A 19,009-nucleotide genomic window follows, 5' to 3' on the forward strand; every position below is an offset into this window, starting at 1 on the left:
AATTTCCTAAAGAAAATTTACATTCTTAACAGTAATTCGGTAATGTTGCCTAAATGAACATACTTATAAAAGTTTTGACAACGGAATCGTTTTCGGCGATGCCGTTTTAGTAAGAACCGCATTTTCCTCGCTCATATCATTTACAGATCTTATGTGAGACATGAATGCTTGGTAGTATCATCCTAAACCATTTAAATCATTGTTTCGAAAAGTTGCCAAATTTACACACAAGGTGAACGCAATTTTCGCAAAAATCTTCTATTTTATTAGCTTATGAATATAAGAAAGAGAAGCACCATTCATGATTTGGAAATGTTCCATCAATAAATGTTAATGAGAACTTTCAACGAGATGAGTCATTCCGATCAATGTTACCCCGCTGATCAATGATACCCCGGATTACGGTACTGGGATTTTTTAAAAATAAACAATTTACGATAAGTTATCATCTACAAAGTTTGCATTTCAATTAAGTGAACAAATTTGCAAAAGCTGCCTGCTTCTAAATATTCCCATTTCAAAAATGTCCCAATTTGGATTTTTTGGTATTTTTTCAAAATAGTTTTTTTTTTAAATCTACCAAACTGTCGAGTAGAATTTGATTAATTTCCCATAAATCAAATTCCAAGTTATTTATGAGATGTAATTCAAATGTCAGGATAATCGATTCGTTAGAAGCTGTTATACAATTCCCTTAACTTGAACATTTTGCATGAACATCGGCCTCTATATACTTTTTTCTTGCCAGTACTGCATATTTAATGGATTGCATTTAAAGCTAAGCCTTTACTGAAGCAAATCTAAGCCTATGCTGAATTCAAAGAAAACTTCATCAACTATGGCATACAAAATAGTAAAGTATTTAAAAATACTACCTACCGCGTCACAAAAGAATTTCCTTCAAACTTAAAATTTTTGATAGAATTGCAAATAGTTTTAAAGTTCCGATAGGATCCCAATAAACTCTTTGAATTGAGCAGTGCTTTACAGTCGCATTTTTTAAGATCCTGCAAAAGCATTTTCAATCAGAGAAGAATTTGGAAGATTTTGGCTTAACATTCATGTTGTAATATATTGAATCATTGACCAAATCATTGAAAATCATAGACCAAACTATACTGTGAGATTCAGATATAACGTGAAGAAAAAAAAATTAAATATTTGAAAGTTAACTTAAACGTTCGAATTATATGTTCAAATATTTAAAGAGAAAATATTGAGAGGTATTTCAAAATGTTTTTTGTTCTGAATTTTGGATCCTCGGGGGGCCCCTTAATTCGGGGGGCCCGGGGCATTTGCCCCCTTGGCACCCCCCCAAATCCGGGCCTGAGTAGGTTGAAACTACTTTGGAGTGAATGGCTTTGAAGTTTTCAACAATTTTTCACTCCATACAAATTATACAGAAGTTAGAAAACGAGCCTGTTTTGTACGAATTATGGCACTTTTCTCGTTAGACAGAAAAATCACCTAAAATACTATTGGAATATGTCACTTACATCCCTTTAAATTTCAAAATTAAAATCTGAATTTTGTATTAAGAGGCCCCCTTTCTGAAATCTGACCCGGGCCCAGCGAAGCCCAAATCCGGCACTGAACCTACTCATATAGAACATTGCATTTTTTCACTTATCTCATTGTTCCTTATTTAGCCAAAAAGAATAAAGGTTAGAAGACAAAAACGTTTTTTTATATTGTATGGGAAATGATGCTATTTTCATCGAAATTCCACTTCCTCTTCTTCTCAGGACACCGTAATTTCGGGTGAAATTGATCATTTTTCACGGTTTTTCTGGCATTCTGGCATCTATCATACAACTAAATGCTGGAAAACAAGTACGACGATGAACCTAATTTGTTCATATTCCGAAATTTTCTAACAAACGTGAAAAATTAAATTTCAAGAATAGTGCGGAAAACGCCTAAATGTAGGCAATTTCCAAAGAATTTTTCTAACACGCAACAGATATTCAATTATTTCAACATAACGAGCAAATTGATATGAGTTTCGATTGTAAAATCTATTTTAGGGATATACGTTAAGCATCCTCACATATTTTCAGGCTAACACCATGTTCAAATCTTTGTTTAGAACTAGAAGTTTATGAATGTGTATCAATATCACATCAAACATGATTCTGGAATTTTACAATATTTTCATAGAAATAAACATTCTTTGTCACAAAATCCATCATTAGACACAATTCGATAATATTTGAGATACACAACGTTCATTTACTATACGTTGCATTGATTTTGGTGTACTATTAGTGAGATTTAAAATCGCATGACACCGTGATCAATTCCACCCTACTGATCAATTTCACCCCGAATTTACGGTACCTCATATCCAAGAAAGCTTCTGGCATTCATCATTATCCCAACATTAAAGGTTTCCAGAGATTAAACGAACTGATTACATCTTAAACATCCTTTTGAAATTGATTAAGAGCTATTTCAGGTTATTCCGTCCACAAGAATTAGCACAATTTTTTTTTTATATCCTTTTGACTTCATTAAGCACAAGTTTCCAGATTTTCTCCCGTCGCAGCATGCTTTCATAAAAAATATAGTATTTATATTCTTTGGAAGATATTTAAAGTAAGGCCTTAACAAAATAAAAAATCCTAATAATACTGACTACTAACAGAAAAGATCCTTAAACTTCAAGCTTCTGATACCATTGCAAATATGTTTAAATTTTAAAGTCCTAATTTAAATAAACTCTTTGAATTGTGCAGTACTCTACAGTTCAATAACGTGAAGCGCACTTTTAATTCCAATAATTTTTAAAAACTAGCTCGAGAAGAATTTTGGAGATTTTGGCTTAACATTTATGATTTTTTTTTTTTTTTGAAATATATTGAAGGATAATAGGTAATCGACCAAACCATATTATGGGATTTAGATATGAGGAAAAAAAATCTACTCAAGTACTCGAATGTTGACTTGAAAGTTTGAATTATATGTCTATATGATAGTATTTCAAAAATTTTTTGCTTATTATTGGTTCCTCGGGGGGCTCCTCTAATCGCTGGGCCCGGGGCATTTGCCCCCTCGGCATCCCCCAAATCCGGGTCTGCATGTAGCATGCTTTACCAACTGTTCGACAGGCAACAGTGGTGTTCTTGACGGGTAGAATAGATCAAAGTAATCCAGGCTACTATGTTCTATAGCAAAAAAGCAGTGTTGCTCTGAAAGTAATTGAATAATCATCTCAGCATGATTTAAACTTTGTCATCAATAATAACAAAGTATCCTTACGTCCAATCAAAAAGTGGCCTTCGGCAAAGTTGTAGCTGGGAAGTATTCACATGAGAAGAGTATATTCACTTTTCGATAGATTATTATTAAGAGCAGTTAGAGGACTGAACACAAAAGGTTTGCCTTTTCCATATAAACTTCAAATGGCGTGTGCACAACCAATTTTTGTCCAAATCACTTCAAATTTTTGGAGATTGATTTTTATCATAATTGACATTATTTAAGCATAGGGGAGCAGAAACTTCAAAATTTGTCATGTATTCGGAACGTAATGCCAGGATGAAGAGAGGAAGAAGAAGATTGAAACATAAATTTACGCCTATGCATTTTTCGACAAAAGCGTGGCACCACTTAAATCAAGAATCACAACAACCGAAGAGAAAAAAAAATAACAGAATTGTGGATAGCATGCCATTAGTATTTTATCATAGAATAAAGAGGAAGGAAAAAATCAAGTGTTTCCGTGCGTTTTGCAAAGCACCACTGAAAGAATGCTATCTAGGGAGATAATCCCTGTGTTCTACCAGACCTTATCCCGTTGATAAAAATCGTTCGTTAAGTTTCGAATAGAGGATTCTACCCTATGTCCACCATACACCCATATCACTCAAATGGTCGAAAAGGAAACACTTTCGTCGGTGATATTGAAGCAGCACTCCGAAGAAGAACTGCATGGAACATAAATAACGATGCACCGCTGTTGGGTGCCGTCGCAGTCTGGTTTATTTTTAGAATTCTTGGATAATATCTCCGCTCTCCAGCAGCATTGGCACGAAACATGATAACATCTTCAAAGTCGAAATAAGAGCGCCCAAGCAACCAAAAGTTCGGATAAAAGGGCATGTTTTGGCTTAATCAGCTCCCTTTTTAAGTAGTTAACCGAACTTTACAGTTCACATAAAGTTCGTTTAAGTTTGATTGTTACCTTCAAGTACAAAAGAAGTTCAGTTCAAACTTGTTCTGAACTTTCAAGTTGTTGATGAGTTCATAAGTTACTTCTCTGAGAATGAAGTTCATTTAATATCCATGTTGTTCTCTTAATCAGCGAAAAAGTTTCACTGAAACTAGATTTGTACCAAAAGTAAACTCTGGAGTTCACCGCTTAAGTACAATCCGAACTATTGGTTGCTTGGGCGGCACATAGAAGGCAGGAAATATTTGAATATACCGTCAAACGGGGCTTCTTTTGACATTATTTCCACATTCTTTAACTTTGAGGATTTGTAACTTTTAAAATTATGGATAGAAATTGATAATTTTTGCCTATATTTAAGTTGTATATGTACGTACCAAATGTGCAAAATATGAGGCAAATCCATCAAGAAATAACAAAAATACTTGAATAGCGAAAAAAGTGTGTCCTTCAAGACAAAAAAGGGGCTACTTTGGACATTTTCACAATTTGCTAATGAAATGATTTTTTCTTATAACTTTCAAACTGATTCAATAGATTGTCGTCCGCTGTGATGTTATTAAACGTTTTTCATTGATAAACTTAATGTAGAAAATCGCAAAGCTAGAATCAATTACACATATATAACAAATTTCAACGAAACATGCCATTCACTATTCTCAGTTTGAAGTATGAAACTTAAATTGTCAACTTCCTCTTAAATGGAACTATCATTTACGAATGCTCGATTTTCAAGTTGATATAAACGAACGACGTAACTACTAGGTACTGCGATGATAAATGAGTCATGTACAAAAACTCTTTTTTTTTCTATTCTTACTGTTATATGAACGATATGTAGAAGGATCACATTAATACCGGTAACTAATTTACTACCAGTATGTAATTTTCATTAAAAACGCAGTCTATGAAGTTAAGTTTTGCAAGGTCGTAAAGAAGTAAGTTTGCTTTTGTAATATGCTTTTAGCTTCTTAGCAGTTTAGAGCTGGCTTAAGAATAGTTTAATTTAAGCATTTGAAAGATGTAACTGTTCTGTACTACAAATTCATGTAGAACATGACGAAAAATAGTTTTTTAGAGATTATGTTGTGAATTTGGCATTGGTACGTATTGAAATATGTGTGTTTTATATCTATTCACTTTAACAAACATTTATTTTATTTTTTCATGTTATAAAATACCAAAACAAAATTTTATAATAAAATAAAAGTCGCAAAAATAAGACCTTTGATCAATTATTTTTAAAAAACAACAATTTAAAGCAAAACAAATCCCAAGATTTTGATGAAACATGACGATTCGATAGTTTTGTGATGCTCCCAATAAGTTTCCACGACATGGATAAAATTCAAACAATGTTTGTATAGCCAATGTTTTATACCTTGTGAATATTTATTCGAGCTTTTTTGAAATGTTTTCTTGTTTATCCTGTTATTGTTGATGTTGATCCAAGAAAAAATCATACCTAGTGGTAGAGCATATATTGGTTAATAAAAGTGCTGAAGACATAAAATTGCTCAGATTAATATTTACGCTGCTAATAAATACAAAAGGTGAGTGTCCAAAGTAGCCCCTGGAATCAAAAGTAGCCCCGTCCGACGGTAAGTAAGGTAAAGTTGAAAGTAATAATTGTACACCTCCGGTCACAAATAGTGAGCGGAAATAGTCATTAAAAAGTTCTGTTATGTTGAGTGGAGTGAAAAACTCTTACTTGAACAGCATAACTGCCAATCATTTAAAACATTTGTTTTGAATCGAGCTAGAAATCTTAGAAAGTAAATTAAGTGGATGTGTACATTCTGGTCTATATCAACCTTATCATTCAGCACAAATGTCGTATTGTAACTTTCCACATCGTTCTCAACATACTATTATGCACATGGGATTCTAAGCATAGCATAAACCCAAAGCACGAATCATAATCAGCGGCACTACTTCGGAAAGCTCCGAAGCGCAAACCGTATATTCATCATTTTGTCCTTTTCTCGCACGCGCGCAATCAACTCCCCTCACCTTACAATGCACATTTCCCAACACCATCACCACCACCCAATCGACCGACTAACCCAAAAGGAATAGAATCCGTGCTGGTTACAAATCCGGACACTTTCGATTTTGTCCCGTTTTCCGCCATTCGAACTGTCCGGAATTGTAACCAAACCTTCGGTCGGTGAGCGTATGTCTCTCCCGCTTCATTATGCTTCTCGTTTTTCTTTCTTTTTCGTTCTGTCTCCCGTTTCCGTGTACGTCTCGTGCAGCACTCGGGTGCGAGTTGCCGTCGCCGATTCCGCCGCACATGACGCTGGTCCGTCGAAGCGAGTCCCGAGCGAAATACGTCTGTGATCCCCTGTATGTGTTTCCCGACACAGCTGAGCCCAGTCGTGAACTAGTCTGCACCGCTAAGCACACGTGGAACCGACCGTTGCCGGCCTGTGTAGGTAAGTGTCACAACCCCCCAGCCAATAACAAATCGTAACCTCCCCCACAAATAGCACCCCCAGTTTATGGATCGTCACCTGGATAGTAGAATATAGCTTGATTGTAACACGCCTAGACCTGTGCACCGCCGATTCATTTGAAATCAAAGAAAAAAATGCTTTAGGAATTTTTGTACACTTTGCTTGAGGTATTCCTACAATTTTTCTCCAATAATTTCTCGAACGATTCATTTTGAAATACCTAACGTAATCCGTAGATTCAACATTTTACAGGGATTTTTTGCAAAAAGAATCTGTTGTAATATCTTCATAAGTTCCTTCACAGAATTGTTCTGGGGCATTTTATAGATAGGATTTTTTTTCCGAAAGCAGGCAGCAAGCAGTGCGCGCAAACGACTGCGTTTTAAATTTTCTGTCACGTTTTGTTTTTCTTCTGTGTTATTTCCAGATCGGCCGGTGAAAAATTGATTCGGCTGATAGGGTTTTGTTCTACTTCGTCGTAAATCCTACTATTCGTCCTATCAAACTTTAATTGTTCCACTACGGCGGATATTCAAACTTACTTGCAACATAGATTCATTATCCAAGTGTAATTTTGTGAAAACTGTTATTGTTTGTACACTTGTATAGCAAAAATGCAATAAAACTACTGTATTTCGGTAAATAACTTCAGTTCAATTATCCATTTTGCACTTTTTCACCGAAATCGCATGGACGAACACGATTTGAGAGAAATGCTTAGCGATCGACTGAGCCACACCACTTTCCAACACAAATTTCTTCCCGCCCCCGTGGGTGACTTACTTCGCCGGGCACTTATTTTCACTATGGAAAACCTTCGTACTTCTTCACTGAAGGATTTCATTCCAATCACACGCCGTAAAACTTCCATAAATCACCAAATTTTACGAAATTTCCTCAACCGCCGCGAATAATTGAGAATGTAAACAAAGTTTAATCCGTCGTACTGAGAAAAAAAAGCTTGTGCGCATCAATGTGTGCTCGACGCTCGACGTAAAAATACGGTTCCTTTGATTGTGTTGTTTTCGCTGTACTGTGAGCAAATGCCATAATTGTACGGTCAAAATGAAGTGTTCATATGTTCGGGCGGAATTTTGATGACGAACAATTAATTTTAAAGGAAATTAGTATATTTCATCATGCTGAAGGAATGGAGGGAGATGCCCGAAGATCTATATATTCTAGTAAAACATTTTATTATAGCGTTGATATATTGTGTTTTAACCACTCAATACACACAGTGAGCCGTAAGTTGTGAGACGAATCTGGAAACTGATTGCGACGGAGTTGAAAACGATATGACGGATTGAGAATACGGTAAGATGCATTTTCTTTGCATTATTTCCAAAAAGAGATCAAGATTTATCAAAATGTTATTGTACAATGCTTAAACCGTTTTGAGAAAGAATTGTTTGGCATCGGTTTGTATCAGCATCATTCACTGCAATACTGGAAAAATTGCAGTTCTCACTGATCAATGCTTAATACGGTGGATACTAGCACATCACCCTAATAGGAAGAAAATTTATTGGTGCTGTGAAAACTCTTTGTTTTGAGCTAAGACAAGACAAGTCAGCTCAGAGTGCAAAAACGAAACCAATTGCCTGTCAAAAAAGGTCGTTTTGACAAAGGCCTACTTTCATATCGTTGAGTTGGATTGCAACAGGGCACTTTGTTGCTAACCTGGCCGTGTTGCTAGTTCATAAATTAGAGTTTTAATAAAAAGTTTCAAATTTTTTATGAAATCATTTTGAATGAATTTGAAATTCATATTCGATTTTAGGTTTACCGCATGTGCTTCAACAATGCTAAAATGAATTAAAAATACTTACTTCAAAGCAATGTAATGGAAATTGTTTCAATTTTCTCAAAAAATATCGCCGTTTTTTAATATCTCTTTCGGGACGGACCATATTTGAGTGATTATTTCAAAATTTATCTCATAAACTCATCATATCGTAGAACAAAACATTCTTTATTTTGGCTATTCTATCACTCCATGAACTTTTTAGGGTCAAATTCAGACCAGCACAATTGTGCTGGTCCGTCCCCAAGGCGGTCGATGTTCGAAAAAAATAATATTTTTTTATTATTTTAGAAAGTTGTTCAAGTCATGCCTTTTCAAAAAATTTTGGACCCGTATTTTTTTATTTCGTCATTAGGGTGCTCTTTCGTGAGATAGGGTGACCCAAAAATTCAGAAATAATTATCTTATTTTTAATGCACATTGCAATTTTAAAAAATAATGTACTTTAATTAATATGATTTTTTTTTATAAATGGAACGAGAACAATGTACGAGAGATAAAAATACTTCATATTCTCTCTCAGATTCAAAGCATCACGTGACGATGACGTTTATCGAGATTATTCAAGAACTAGTCTACGTCATATAAAAATGGGTAAACATACATGTGTGAATAACTTGAAAACTAATTGGCTCAATCAAATCGTCTTTGTTTTGCTATGTTTGTTTATATCCTCCTAAATTGGTAGTGTTTGATCCTTTGCTCGCGTCACTTGCTCCTGCGGGGTCGGGTGATGTGAGCAGGATCAATCGTGTTGCGCGTCGCTCGCGTGGCATGATTTATTAGTGTCGCGGATCGCGAAGCAGGTTAGTAGTGTTTGATCCTTTGCTCGCGTCACTTGCTCCTGCGGGGGCGGGTGATGTGCGCAGGATCAACCGTGTTGCGCGTCGCTCGCGTGGCATGATAAAATCGTGTCGCGGATCGCGAAACAGGTAGTAGTTTTTGATCTTTTGCTCGCGTCAAATTATTTATCATGGTCTAATCGCTTATCAAAGTGAATCCTGTGACCCAAAGATCCTCCCCATTAACAAACATCCCTCCCAGTAACCTTTGTGGAGATGCAGAGGCAAACACGGTCTCCAAATAGCAAAGGTTACACACTAACATTCCTTCCTCCAATCCCACCTGACTGCAAGGACGTGGCCGGCGCCGTTATTGACCCTGTATAAATAGAGGCACTGAATTATGCACACTGAAGAAGATTATGGCTAATCCCAGTCGAACTTCTAGTTGATTCTTTGTGCATTTACACTGACCTCGGTCAATCACGGAATAGCAACCATTGATATGTGTAGTCAGTCTAAGCTAAGCTAAGCTAAGCTAAGTTTGTTTATATTCTCCTAAATTATGTGGGATTTTTCCTCAAAAATAATTATGCAATAAAAATTAAAATTGAAAATAATAATAAACCTTCGAATTGTTTAGTGGAATACCTATAAATAAATGAAAACCGAATTGAGAACTATATCATTTTATTCCACTACAGTTTGTATCCTTTGACAGTTACGCATAATTCGACCTCCACTATAAGGCCGTTGTCAGAGTCGTGTATTAGACTCGAAAATTAAATTATTTTTTCTGACAAAATGGGGAACCTGACAAAATCGGGACATATATTTTGTTTCTGTTTTTCAAATTTTAACGTGTTAATATTTGCTTATGAACTACATATACGACCTACATAGCTTTTAAAGGGGGCGAGGGACATGGGCGTAGTCAGGTTTTTTTTTTGATTATCAGGGGGAGAAAAGCGGCCCTCACAATTTCATTCTTAAATTTCACGCCAAAGGATCCCTTTGATCGGCAATTTTGCTCTGGCCTTCTTAGTTCTACCTAACCGTTGAATTATCTAAGCATTTTTCTAAGAACACCGCAATTCCTAAGAAAAATCAAACGAAAATTTCTTTAAGTTTTTTTTCCAGAATTTCTTTTAAAATTCATAGAATTTTTCAACTGGAGATTTCTATGTAAATTTTAAAACATTTTTAAATTCATCCAGAACTGTTTTTAAGATTTTTATAGAATTGTTTTGAAAGTTTCATCAAGAATTTGACCTGGAATTGTTGTAAAAAAATTGTTTCCAGTATGAAAATTGGAAAATAATATTTAAAAAAACATTCTTTAGTTTGCTTTAAAAGGATTCTAGTTGCACTGGCTTCTGTATCGTCAAGGTTATCGACTGAAAAACAACAGGGCAGTCTTAGCTGGAGGAAAGTTTGGAGGAAACGAAGTTCTGATTACAATTAAGGTTTTTTTTCTGTGCTTTGTGTGTTTTCAGCTGCCGTTTTCTATCGTATCAAGAGTTTTAATATTTCGTACCTGAGCAGTTGTATTTCCTCTAACTTATGCATTTTTTTGTTGTTTGTGCATTTACACGTGATTTTTTTGTTTTCGATTGGTGCGTTTTTATAGGTAGTGTTTGATGTTGGGCACGGCATAAAAATTAACAAGGCAGGCTCTTTACTGGTGTAAACATTGAATTTGGTTGTAAACATGTGGCGTCACTCCTATCTACACTTGATAAACACACTCAATCTGTTCGGTAAAAATAACTGGGTTTTGGAACTACCGAAAAAGTCAGTAAACTAAAACAAATTGTCAAAAATCGAAAAACAGAGTTGTTTTACTGAAATTTTGCAGAGAGCTTTCTTTTTATATCATACTAGTGGGCCCGGCAAACTTCGTCTTGCCATCAAGTAGGCTGTTGGAAAACGCTATGGATCGTCCCATACAAAATGACAGTTCCGTTCACGCTCGTTTTTCCAACTTTCCCGGTGAATATCCTGGGATTTTTATACACACAAACACGTCGGAACACTTGACGAACAAAACGGAAAAATAATCATTCAAATCGATTGACCCGTTCGGAAGCCATTTCGTGACATACAAACACCACTCCATTTTTATTTATATAGATATCGATAAAAAATAAAACATGGTGAAATTTGCTTTTCAATTACGCATGACGACAGTTTTCATTTTACTGACTTTTTCGGTAGTTCCAAAACCCAGTAAATTTTACCGACCCCAGTAATTTAATCTAAGTGTGAATTTTTCAAAAATTTGTTCGAGATGGATAGGAATGACGTCGTCAAGTAGCTGTCAGTTTTCGGAATATATCACCTTCTCAATATAGTACACCGTGGATGATGGCCACGTTTTTGTTGGTTCCGTATATATTTTTTTTTAATTTGGCTGATAAAGCGATGTCGTTTGGATAATGATCTAAGTTTTGTTAAGAGATGTGGTGGACTTTTCATATTTCAGTGTTGTCGTTTTCTCAAATTTTTCTCAGATGCCCAGAAACTAAAAAAGATGATCCTGCGGCCTGATATTTTTGTATTTTTTTCTTCAAGATGGTAAATTATGGAGGACTTGACCTAACTTATTTATGAATTATTTCTAATTAAGTTTAGAAAATACTGTGAGCTCAAAACGGTTTGACTTTCGAAAGAGTTTTGAACGAAAAATATAAACTGTTTGTTTAACTATTTAAAATGCCGTCCTCCCCCAATAATTGCTAGGAAGTTTAAAGAGATTTGGAAATTACATAAACAAATTTCTGTTATGTTTATCTTAATTCTGACTATATTTCCACAAAAAGACAAAGTTCAATAGGCAAACCATCACTTTCTTAGAATGCGTTTAAAATTATGTTAGACATGGCTGGTTCCTGGAAATGCTGGATTCAAAGAAAAGATGTTTGTAACAGAAATGATATCTCCAAATACATTTTATTATTCCCCTATGAATCTGGCTAAATCGTTTGACATGTATCCAAAAATGATGAAAGAGGCATTTCAAAGATTTGACCAAGAACCTTGCCATGTCAAGAATTGAACAAAATCTTGTTAATAATACTTAAAGGACCTTGCTATTTACTTATCCATAAAAAAATCTGTCCATGAATTTATAAATAATCTTACAAGATAAATAAGATACGCTATAAATTTACAGAAATCTATACAAAATATCGTCAGCGTCCTCAAAAAAAAACTATCCATCACGTGCCCATGCTTCTTTTTTATTTTAGACCTCTCTCCTCTCGTGATCTTTTGTCAATACAATAGATTTAAAATTTGTTTAGATCATGATAATTAACCAGAACTATACCTCCCTCATTGATGATCACGTGATTTACCCCAGGCTCAGCTTTTCGCCAGCCTTTACAAATCTCCCAAGCATTTCAAGCAAAATCAGCCAAGGATATTTTAAGAAAAGACGCATATACTAAAAAACTTATGAGTAATCTACTAATAACCATGGTTCTGATTTTTCGTTTGAATGATACAAAATCGTTTGGCATGAAAGGAGACTTTCGCTTCCACACATGAATAGAGAGTGTTTCGGAGAGCCCAAGCAAGGCGCTTTGTTTTCGGGACGCCGGGAGTGTTTTTCGTTTCGCGAGTTTTGCTGGGCAGTGTTCCGGAGAGCCCAAGCAAGACGCTTTGTTTTCGGGACGCCGGGAGTGTTTTTCGTTTCGCGAGTTTTGCTGGGCAGTGTTTCGGAGAGCCCAAGCAAGGCGCTTTGTTTTCGGGACGCCGGGAGTGTTTTTCGTTTTGCGAGTTTTGCTGGGCAGTGTTTCGGAGAGCCCAAGCAAGGCGCTTTGTTTTCGGGACGCCGGGAGTTGTTTTTCGTTTCCGCGCGTTTGCTGGGCAGTGTTTTGGAGAGCCCAAGCAAGACGCTTTGTTTTCGGGACGCCGGGAGTGTTTTTCGTTTTGCGAGTTTTGCTGGGCAGTGTTTCGGAGAGCCCAAGCAAGGCGCTTTGTTTTCGGGACGCCGGGAGATTGTTTTTCGTTGCCGCGCGTTTGCTGGGCAGTGTTTCGGAGAGCCCAAACAAGACGGTTCGTTTTCGGAACGCCGAGAAGTTTTACGGTTCGCGTTGTGTGAGTGCGAGAAGATATCCGTGTTAAGTCGAGGATGGATTTCCAACTGGTGAGCTCGTTTCATGCTTATAATGACACATATTTTCATGAAAACGTTATTTTATTTAATGTTCAAATAAACTTTGTATGGTTCGTCACTACAAGTGTCGGCATTATGCCTGTTTTATATAATTTCAATATACATATATTTTTTCTCTTTAACATTACTAAAAACATCTTTTGAATGGTTCGGCATTATGGATGTTGACGTATATTTTAAAACTCCTATCAAAAACTTTTCATCTCGAGACAAAAATGTACAGCGTTACTCTTCTTTAATTTTCAAACAAACTATGTTTGGTTCGTCACTACAAGTGTCGGCATCGTTCCTCTTTCATATTATTCAAAATATATACATATATATTTTTCTTTTTGCCATTACTAAAAACATCTTTTCAATGGTTCGACATAATTGATGTTGACGTATATTTTAAATCTTCTACCGAAAACTTCTCGAGACAAAATGCAAAACTAGCTTTAAGTTTAAGTTGTATTTTCCCTCCATATCCATGGATCGCATCACTGACCAATGGTGACTCCCAGATCTTTTCCTTCCTTACTAATAAACACCCTCCCCGTGGTGATTGTGGAGATGCAGAGGTATTCTCGGTTTCTAGAAGCAACAATCATTACACCCTAACATTCCTTCCCCATCCCAACTGACTGTAAGGACTTGGCCGGCGTCGTTATTGATCAATAATATTAGATCTGCTAAAATTGTACTTCGAGAATAAGCGGAAACTCCCATCCCTTATTCATTTGGATCGTAGTGCAATTCTTACCAGTTCCGATCAATCACGGAGTAGCAACCATTGACATGTACAGTCAGTCTATGCTATGCTATGCTATGCTAAAGGAGACTTTCGCTTCCACACATGAATAGAACACCATATTTTGCTTGTCCTTCTTTTCCCTAGAGCTACGAAAAAGGATAACCGAAAATCATTCCGCTTTGGGTATATTTTTTATTCACTCCATCATATTTTCAGCTCACTAATTTCTCTCGAGTACTATCACTATATCGAAAATTGGTGCCAGCAATAGGATTTGAACCTAGAACCACAGACAAACAGACGTCACACTCTCATCATTATCCATCGACTACTTTTTAACCTAGTCTTTTCTTTAGTCTAGTTTTTTACAGTCGATTTAAAAATATGGTAGTTGGCTGATCCGCTGCTTGCATAGTTTTTGTTCATGTTTGACGTCTACACACTACTGCCATCCGTTGGCCCGTCGGCCAAACATACTAATTTCAGCAATGGGCGTACATGTACTCGTGAACATGATTTCGATCGAGATATGTTCTAAGTGTTACGTCTGTTTGTCTGTGTTAGAATATTGCTAAAAACGCTAATTAACCACCGCATCAACCTGACGAAAACTCCATGAAATGGAATGGAATGGAAAAGATCTCCATGGGATAAATTTTTGCTTCGATTTGTTCACGGATAATATCGCAAGGCAGGTTTTCGTTGAAAATTATTATGAAGAAAAATCCATTTTCGTGAGAGTGAGTGAGCATTCTAAACCAAGGCAATAACCTTTCCAGGGATCTTTCATAAAGTATATTCAAGAAAATATTCAATTATCGGTCTGATTCCCGTTAGGATTCCAGCAAAGAGCTTATTAAAGATTAGACATCAATCTAAATGGAAATTTAACCAACATTTGCCCAAAATATTGCCAGTAATCCCTGTGTACCCTTCTAGAAATGTTTCAAAGATCTTAATCGTTCACTGTCTCTCTACCAGCTCACCAAAAGTAAGTCATGGTGCGAAGTACGAGTGACAAGCAATCGTGCCCCTCCGGAAATTAAAATAAACCTGAACTTATTTTCAACATTTCCAAAACGAAAAAATGCTTTCAGCTCAGAATATGGATTGCTTGTGGAGTAGTGTTTGATCCTTTGCTCGCGTTACTTGCTCCTGCGGGAGCGGGTGATGTGAGCAGGATCAATCGTGTTGCGCGTCGCTCGCGTGGTACGAATAAATAGTGGCACGGATCGCGTTAGTAGTGTTTGATCTGTTGATCATATCGCTTGCTTTTGCGAGAGTGAGCGATGAACACTTGTTAGGCGTTAAACGGGTTAGGCGTGAATGTATCATGGATCGCATCACCAACCGCTGGTGACTCCCAGATCTTTACCTTATCCCACTAACCCAATATCCTTTCCATGACAACTGTGGAGATGCAGAAGATTCTTCGGTCTCTAGTAACAACGGTTGTCTAGCTAACATTCCTTCCCTTCCCCGATGACCGGCGCCGTTATTTACTTTTAAAATTTGAGCTCTCGATTTGTGCACATTGAAGAATGGTAAGCTAATCCCAAGCCCCATTCATTTATTCCCTGTGCAACTTCGATTGCTCTAGTCAATCACGGAGTAGCAACTACGAATTGTACGGTCATATATGCTCATGCTCAGCTCAGAATATGGATTGCTTGTGTTTGACATATTTGTTGTATAAATAGGGCTTTCCATATAATTTTCATTTCCTACCGTTCAGCTCTCGCAAGGACGTGCGCAGTACAATTTTGTCCAAGGTTGGAAGAAGAATTTAGAATTGAGAAAGGTACTCTCCATTGAGTTCCTTGAGGAATTCCTGTTAAAAATTTCTTGGGATTTTAAGGTGAACTTTTCAAAGGATCCTTTCATAGATTTCTTCAGCAATTCTGAAATTTCCCCAATAGTTCAAGAATTTATTCAAAAATCCTTCATATGAACTTATACAAATCTTACATCAAAGATTTTTTTCCATGAATTCATTTTAAGGACCCCATAGGGATTAGAAAGGTGTAAACATTTGTTCAGAATTTTTCAACGATACGTTATGGGATTCCTTCAGTAGTCTTTCATTTGATTCTGGAATTCCTCCAACAGCACTTGCCAAGAGTTAGTAAATGGCTACTTGCGGAATTTCTCAAGTGATTCCTCCCCAGAAACACTTCCAAGCACTGCTGCGTGGATTTTCTAGAGATATTCATGCTAGGTTTGTTTCACATTAATTTTTTCAAGGAAGAGAATCTACCACGGATCACCATAAAATTACCGTAAAATGGGGTGAAGTTGATCATTTTTGAGCGATTCTGTTTAGGAACGTCTGGTGGCATGCATGTATTATTATCCAAATATTTTTTTAAACCAGTACTGGTTGGACGTTTATCGAATTATGTAAACGTTATTTGAAGAAAATGATAAAATCATAACAAAAAACAATTTATAGATATCAAAAAGGGAAATTTTTTATTCCGTTGTGAAGTTGATCAATTATCTGCGATATCTTTCCAAAAATAAGGAACTATGCTACTCACTAAATATGAAGTCGCTGAATCTGAACCAAGTCTCCAAAATCTTACAACTTGTTGATAAATCGGTTAATTTTAGAATTAAATTTTGGGAACAATTTTTCATCCGGAAATAAATTTTGTTCCTCAATTCGCAACTTGGTTCAGAAAACAAATTTGGTATGTACGAAACAGTTTATTGAAATGGCGTCTTTACATTGCCTTGGCAAAAGTCGATTGGTTTGAGATGATCCCTTCAACAGTTTATAGAACTTTTCCTAAAAAACCCTGTTTTTGCATGCTATAATTATCTTTATTGTCAAACCAAATTAAGAAAAAACAATAGTAGATATAATATAATACGTCACCACAGAAATTTTGATAATTAAATTTAAATTATAGCTCTCTTGTTGGTTCAGGAATGATGAACCTCTCCCCAATGATCAACTACACCTCATATTACGGTACTCTCTTTTAAAAATTTCTTTGAACGAATTACTTTAAAGATTTCCCCAAAATATATTCAAGTGCTCGTCTTGAAGTTGCTCCTGGAATATCACCAGGGATTATTCGTAGAATTACACCAGGTACTCGTCCAGGAACTTTTCCAAGAGTTCACTATGGATTTTTTTCTAATTGGTTCAAAATCTTTTATCCTTATTTTTTTTTAGGATTTTCTTATGAAATATTGTAGGATCTCCTCCCAGAACTCCTTCAAAATTGTTTCAAGGATCCCTTTTGACTTTGCTAATGCGCCAGAAAAGCATCGCCCATGATTCTCAATGTAAAATCGACCTAAACGAACTAGGTACCGTACTGGGAGGCTTCATGCATATGAAAATACCTAACATAATCCATGAATGTATTTATACTGAGAGATGCTGATCCTGATGGATTTCAATTTCACTTATGTTATGGCTATTATACAGATATAGTGGACATGGTACACTTCCCCGTACCGTAATCCGGGGTAACATTGATCATTTTTTTGAGTTTTTCTCAAATTTTTCATTTCACAATACAAATGTTACAAGTTTTATATTTTTAAAACAAGTACTGCCACCCACCGCTCCTAACTTTATACTTTATTTTGTTTTTCGAAAGATTTAAACATGTTGAAATAAATGTTTTAAGTGATTTTTTGATTCAGCTGATATGGGGTAACATTGATCACCCAAGTAAACAACGTTCGATAATATTAGAAATGTCGTTACTTACTAAAATCATGGCCCCTGAAGCCGAATATGAAGACCAAACTCTTACAAGTCATTTACTTTTTGAGTTATTTCAAAATTAAAAACACCTTGAACCGCGGAATACGCCTAAAAGTAGGCAATTTCCTAAGGAAATTCTACATTCTTAATTGTAATTAGTTAATGTTGCCTAATTGAATAAACTTATGAAAGATTTGACAACGGAATCGTTTTCGGCGATGTCATATTTAGTAACAACCGCATTTTTCTTGATCACATCGTCTGCAGAACTCATGTGAGACATGAATTTTTGGTAGTGTCAGTGAAAGTGCTAGAAATCATTGATTCAAAAAGTTGACAAATTTACGCATGGAGTAAACGCAATTTTGGCAAAAACCTTAATTTTCATAAGCTTATGAATATAAGAAAGAGAGGCACTATTCATTATTCGAAAATGTTTCATCAATAAATCTTTATTTGAACTTTTAACGAGATGAGTCATTCCGATCAATGTTACCCCGCTGATCAATGTTACCCCGGATTACAGTACTTTTGAATGGGATGAGATAAGTGGATCAAATATTATTATCATATATTAGCAGTTGTTTTCCTTCAACTTCCTTTCATTCCTAGCTTAAATTTGTCAAACTGACCGGAAAATGTTCAAGTTTTCGTTTCGAAGTTCCTCCTGGAATATCACCAGGGATTTTTCGTAGAATTACACCAGGTTCTTCCAAGAATTAATTAATGATTTTCTTTAAAAATTTGTTCAAAAATCTTTTATCTTTGATTTTATTTACCGTATTTTCCTATGAAATATTGTAGGATCTCCTTCCAGAACGCCTTCAAAATTGTTAGATCCCTGTTGACTTTCCAAATGCACTAGGAAAATATCTCCTATGATTCTCATTGTCAAATCGACAAAACGATTAGAATGTACTAAGAGGCTTCATGTATTACTAAAGAAGATTAACAACTACCGAAAGCTAAACATTACATATATTTTGCAATTGGATTAAATGGACAAATTGATGTGAAGTTTTGCGAAAATGTTGCACTTTGCGAAAAAGGACCACGTGATTATTGAGCTGAAATCGAATTCAGATTAACTTCTGCGTTCATGAGTCCTCTCATGGCATAGGGGTAACGCGCCCTCACTAGAGAT

General features: G+C 35.9%; 1 protein-coding gene across 2 annotated transcripts in view; it reads left to right on the top strand.

Annotated features, from left to right (window-relative positions):
• Window positions 1-19,009, top strand: part of LOC5575982 — a 526,418-nt gene that overhangs the window by 446,508 nt on the left and 60,901 nt on the right. The window contains exon 10 of one of the 2 annotated variants that reach the window (XM_021846000.1): window positions 6,433-6,612. The exons of the other annotated variant lie outside the window; for it this stretch is intronic. Coding sequence (XP_021701692.1) covers window positions 6,433-6,612 — 180 coding nt within the window. The remainder of the gene's footprint in view (window positions 1-6,432; window positions 6,613-19,009) is intronic. 2 annotated transcript variants of the gene reach the window in all.

This window comes from Aedes aegypti, chromosome 2 (assembly GCF_002204515.2).
Source record: "Aedes aegypti strain LVP_AGWG chromosome 2, AaegL5.0 Primary Assembly, whole genome shotgun sequence".
NCBI classification, from domain to species: Eukaryota; Metazoa; Arthropoda; class Insecta; order Diptera; family Culicidae; genus Aedes; species Aedes aegypti.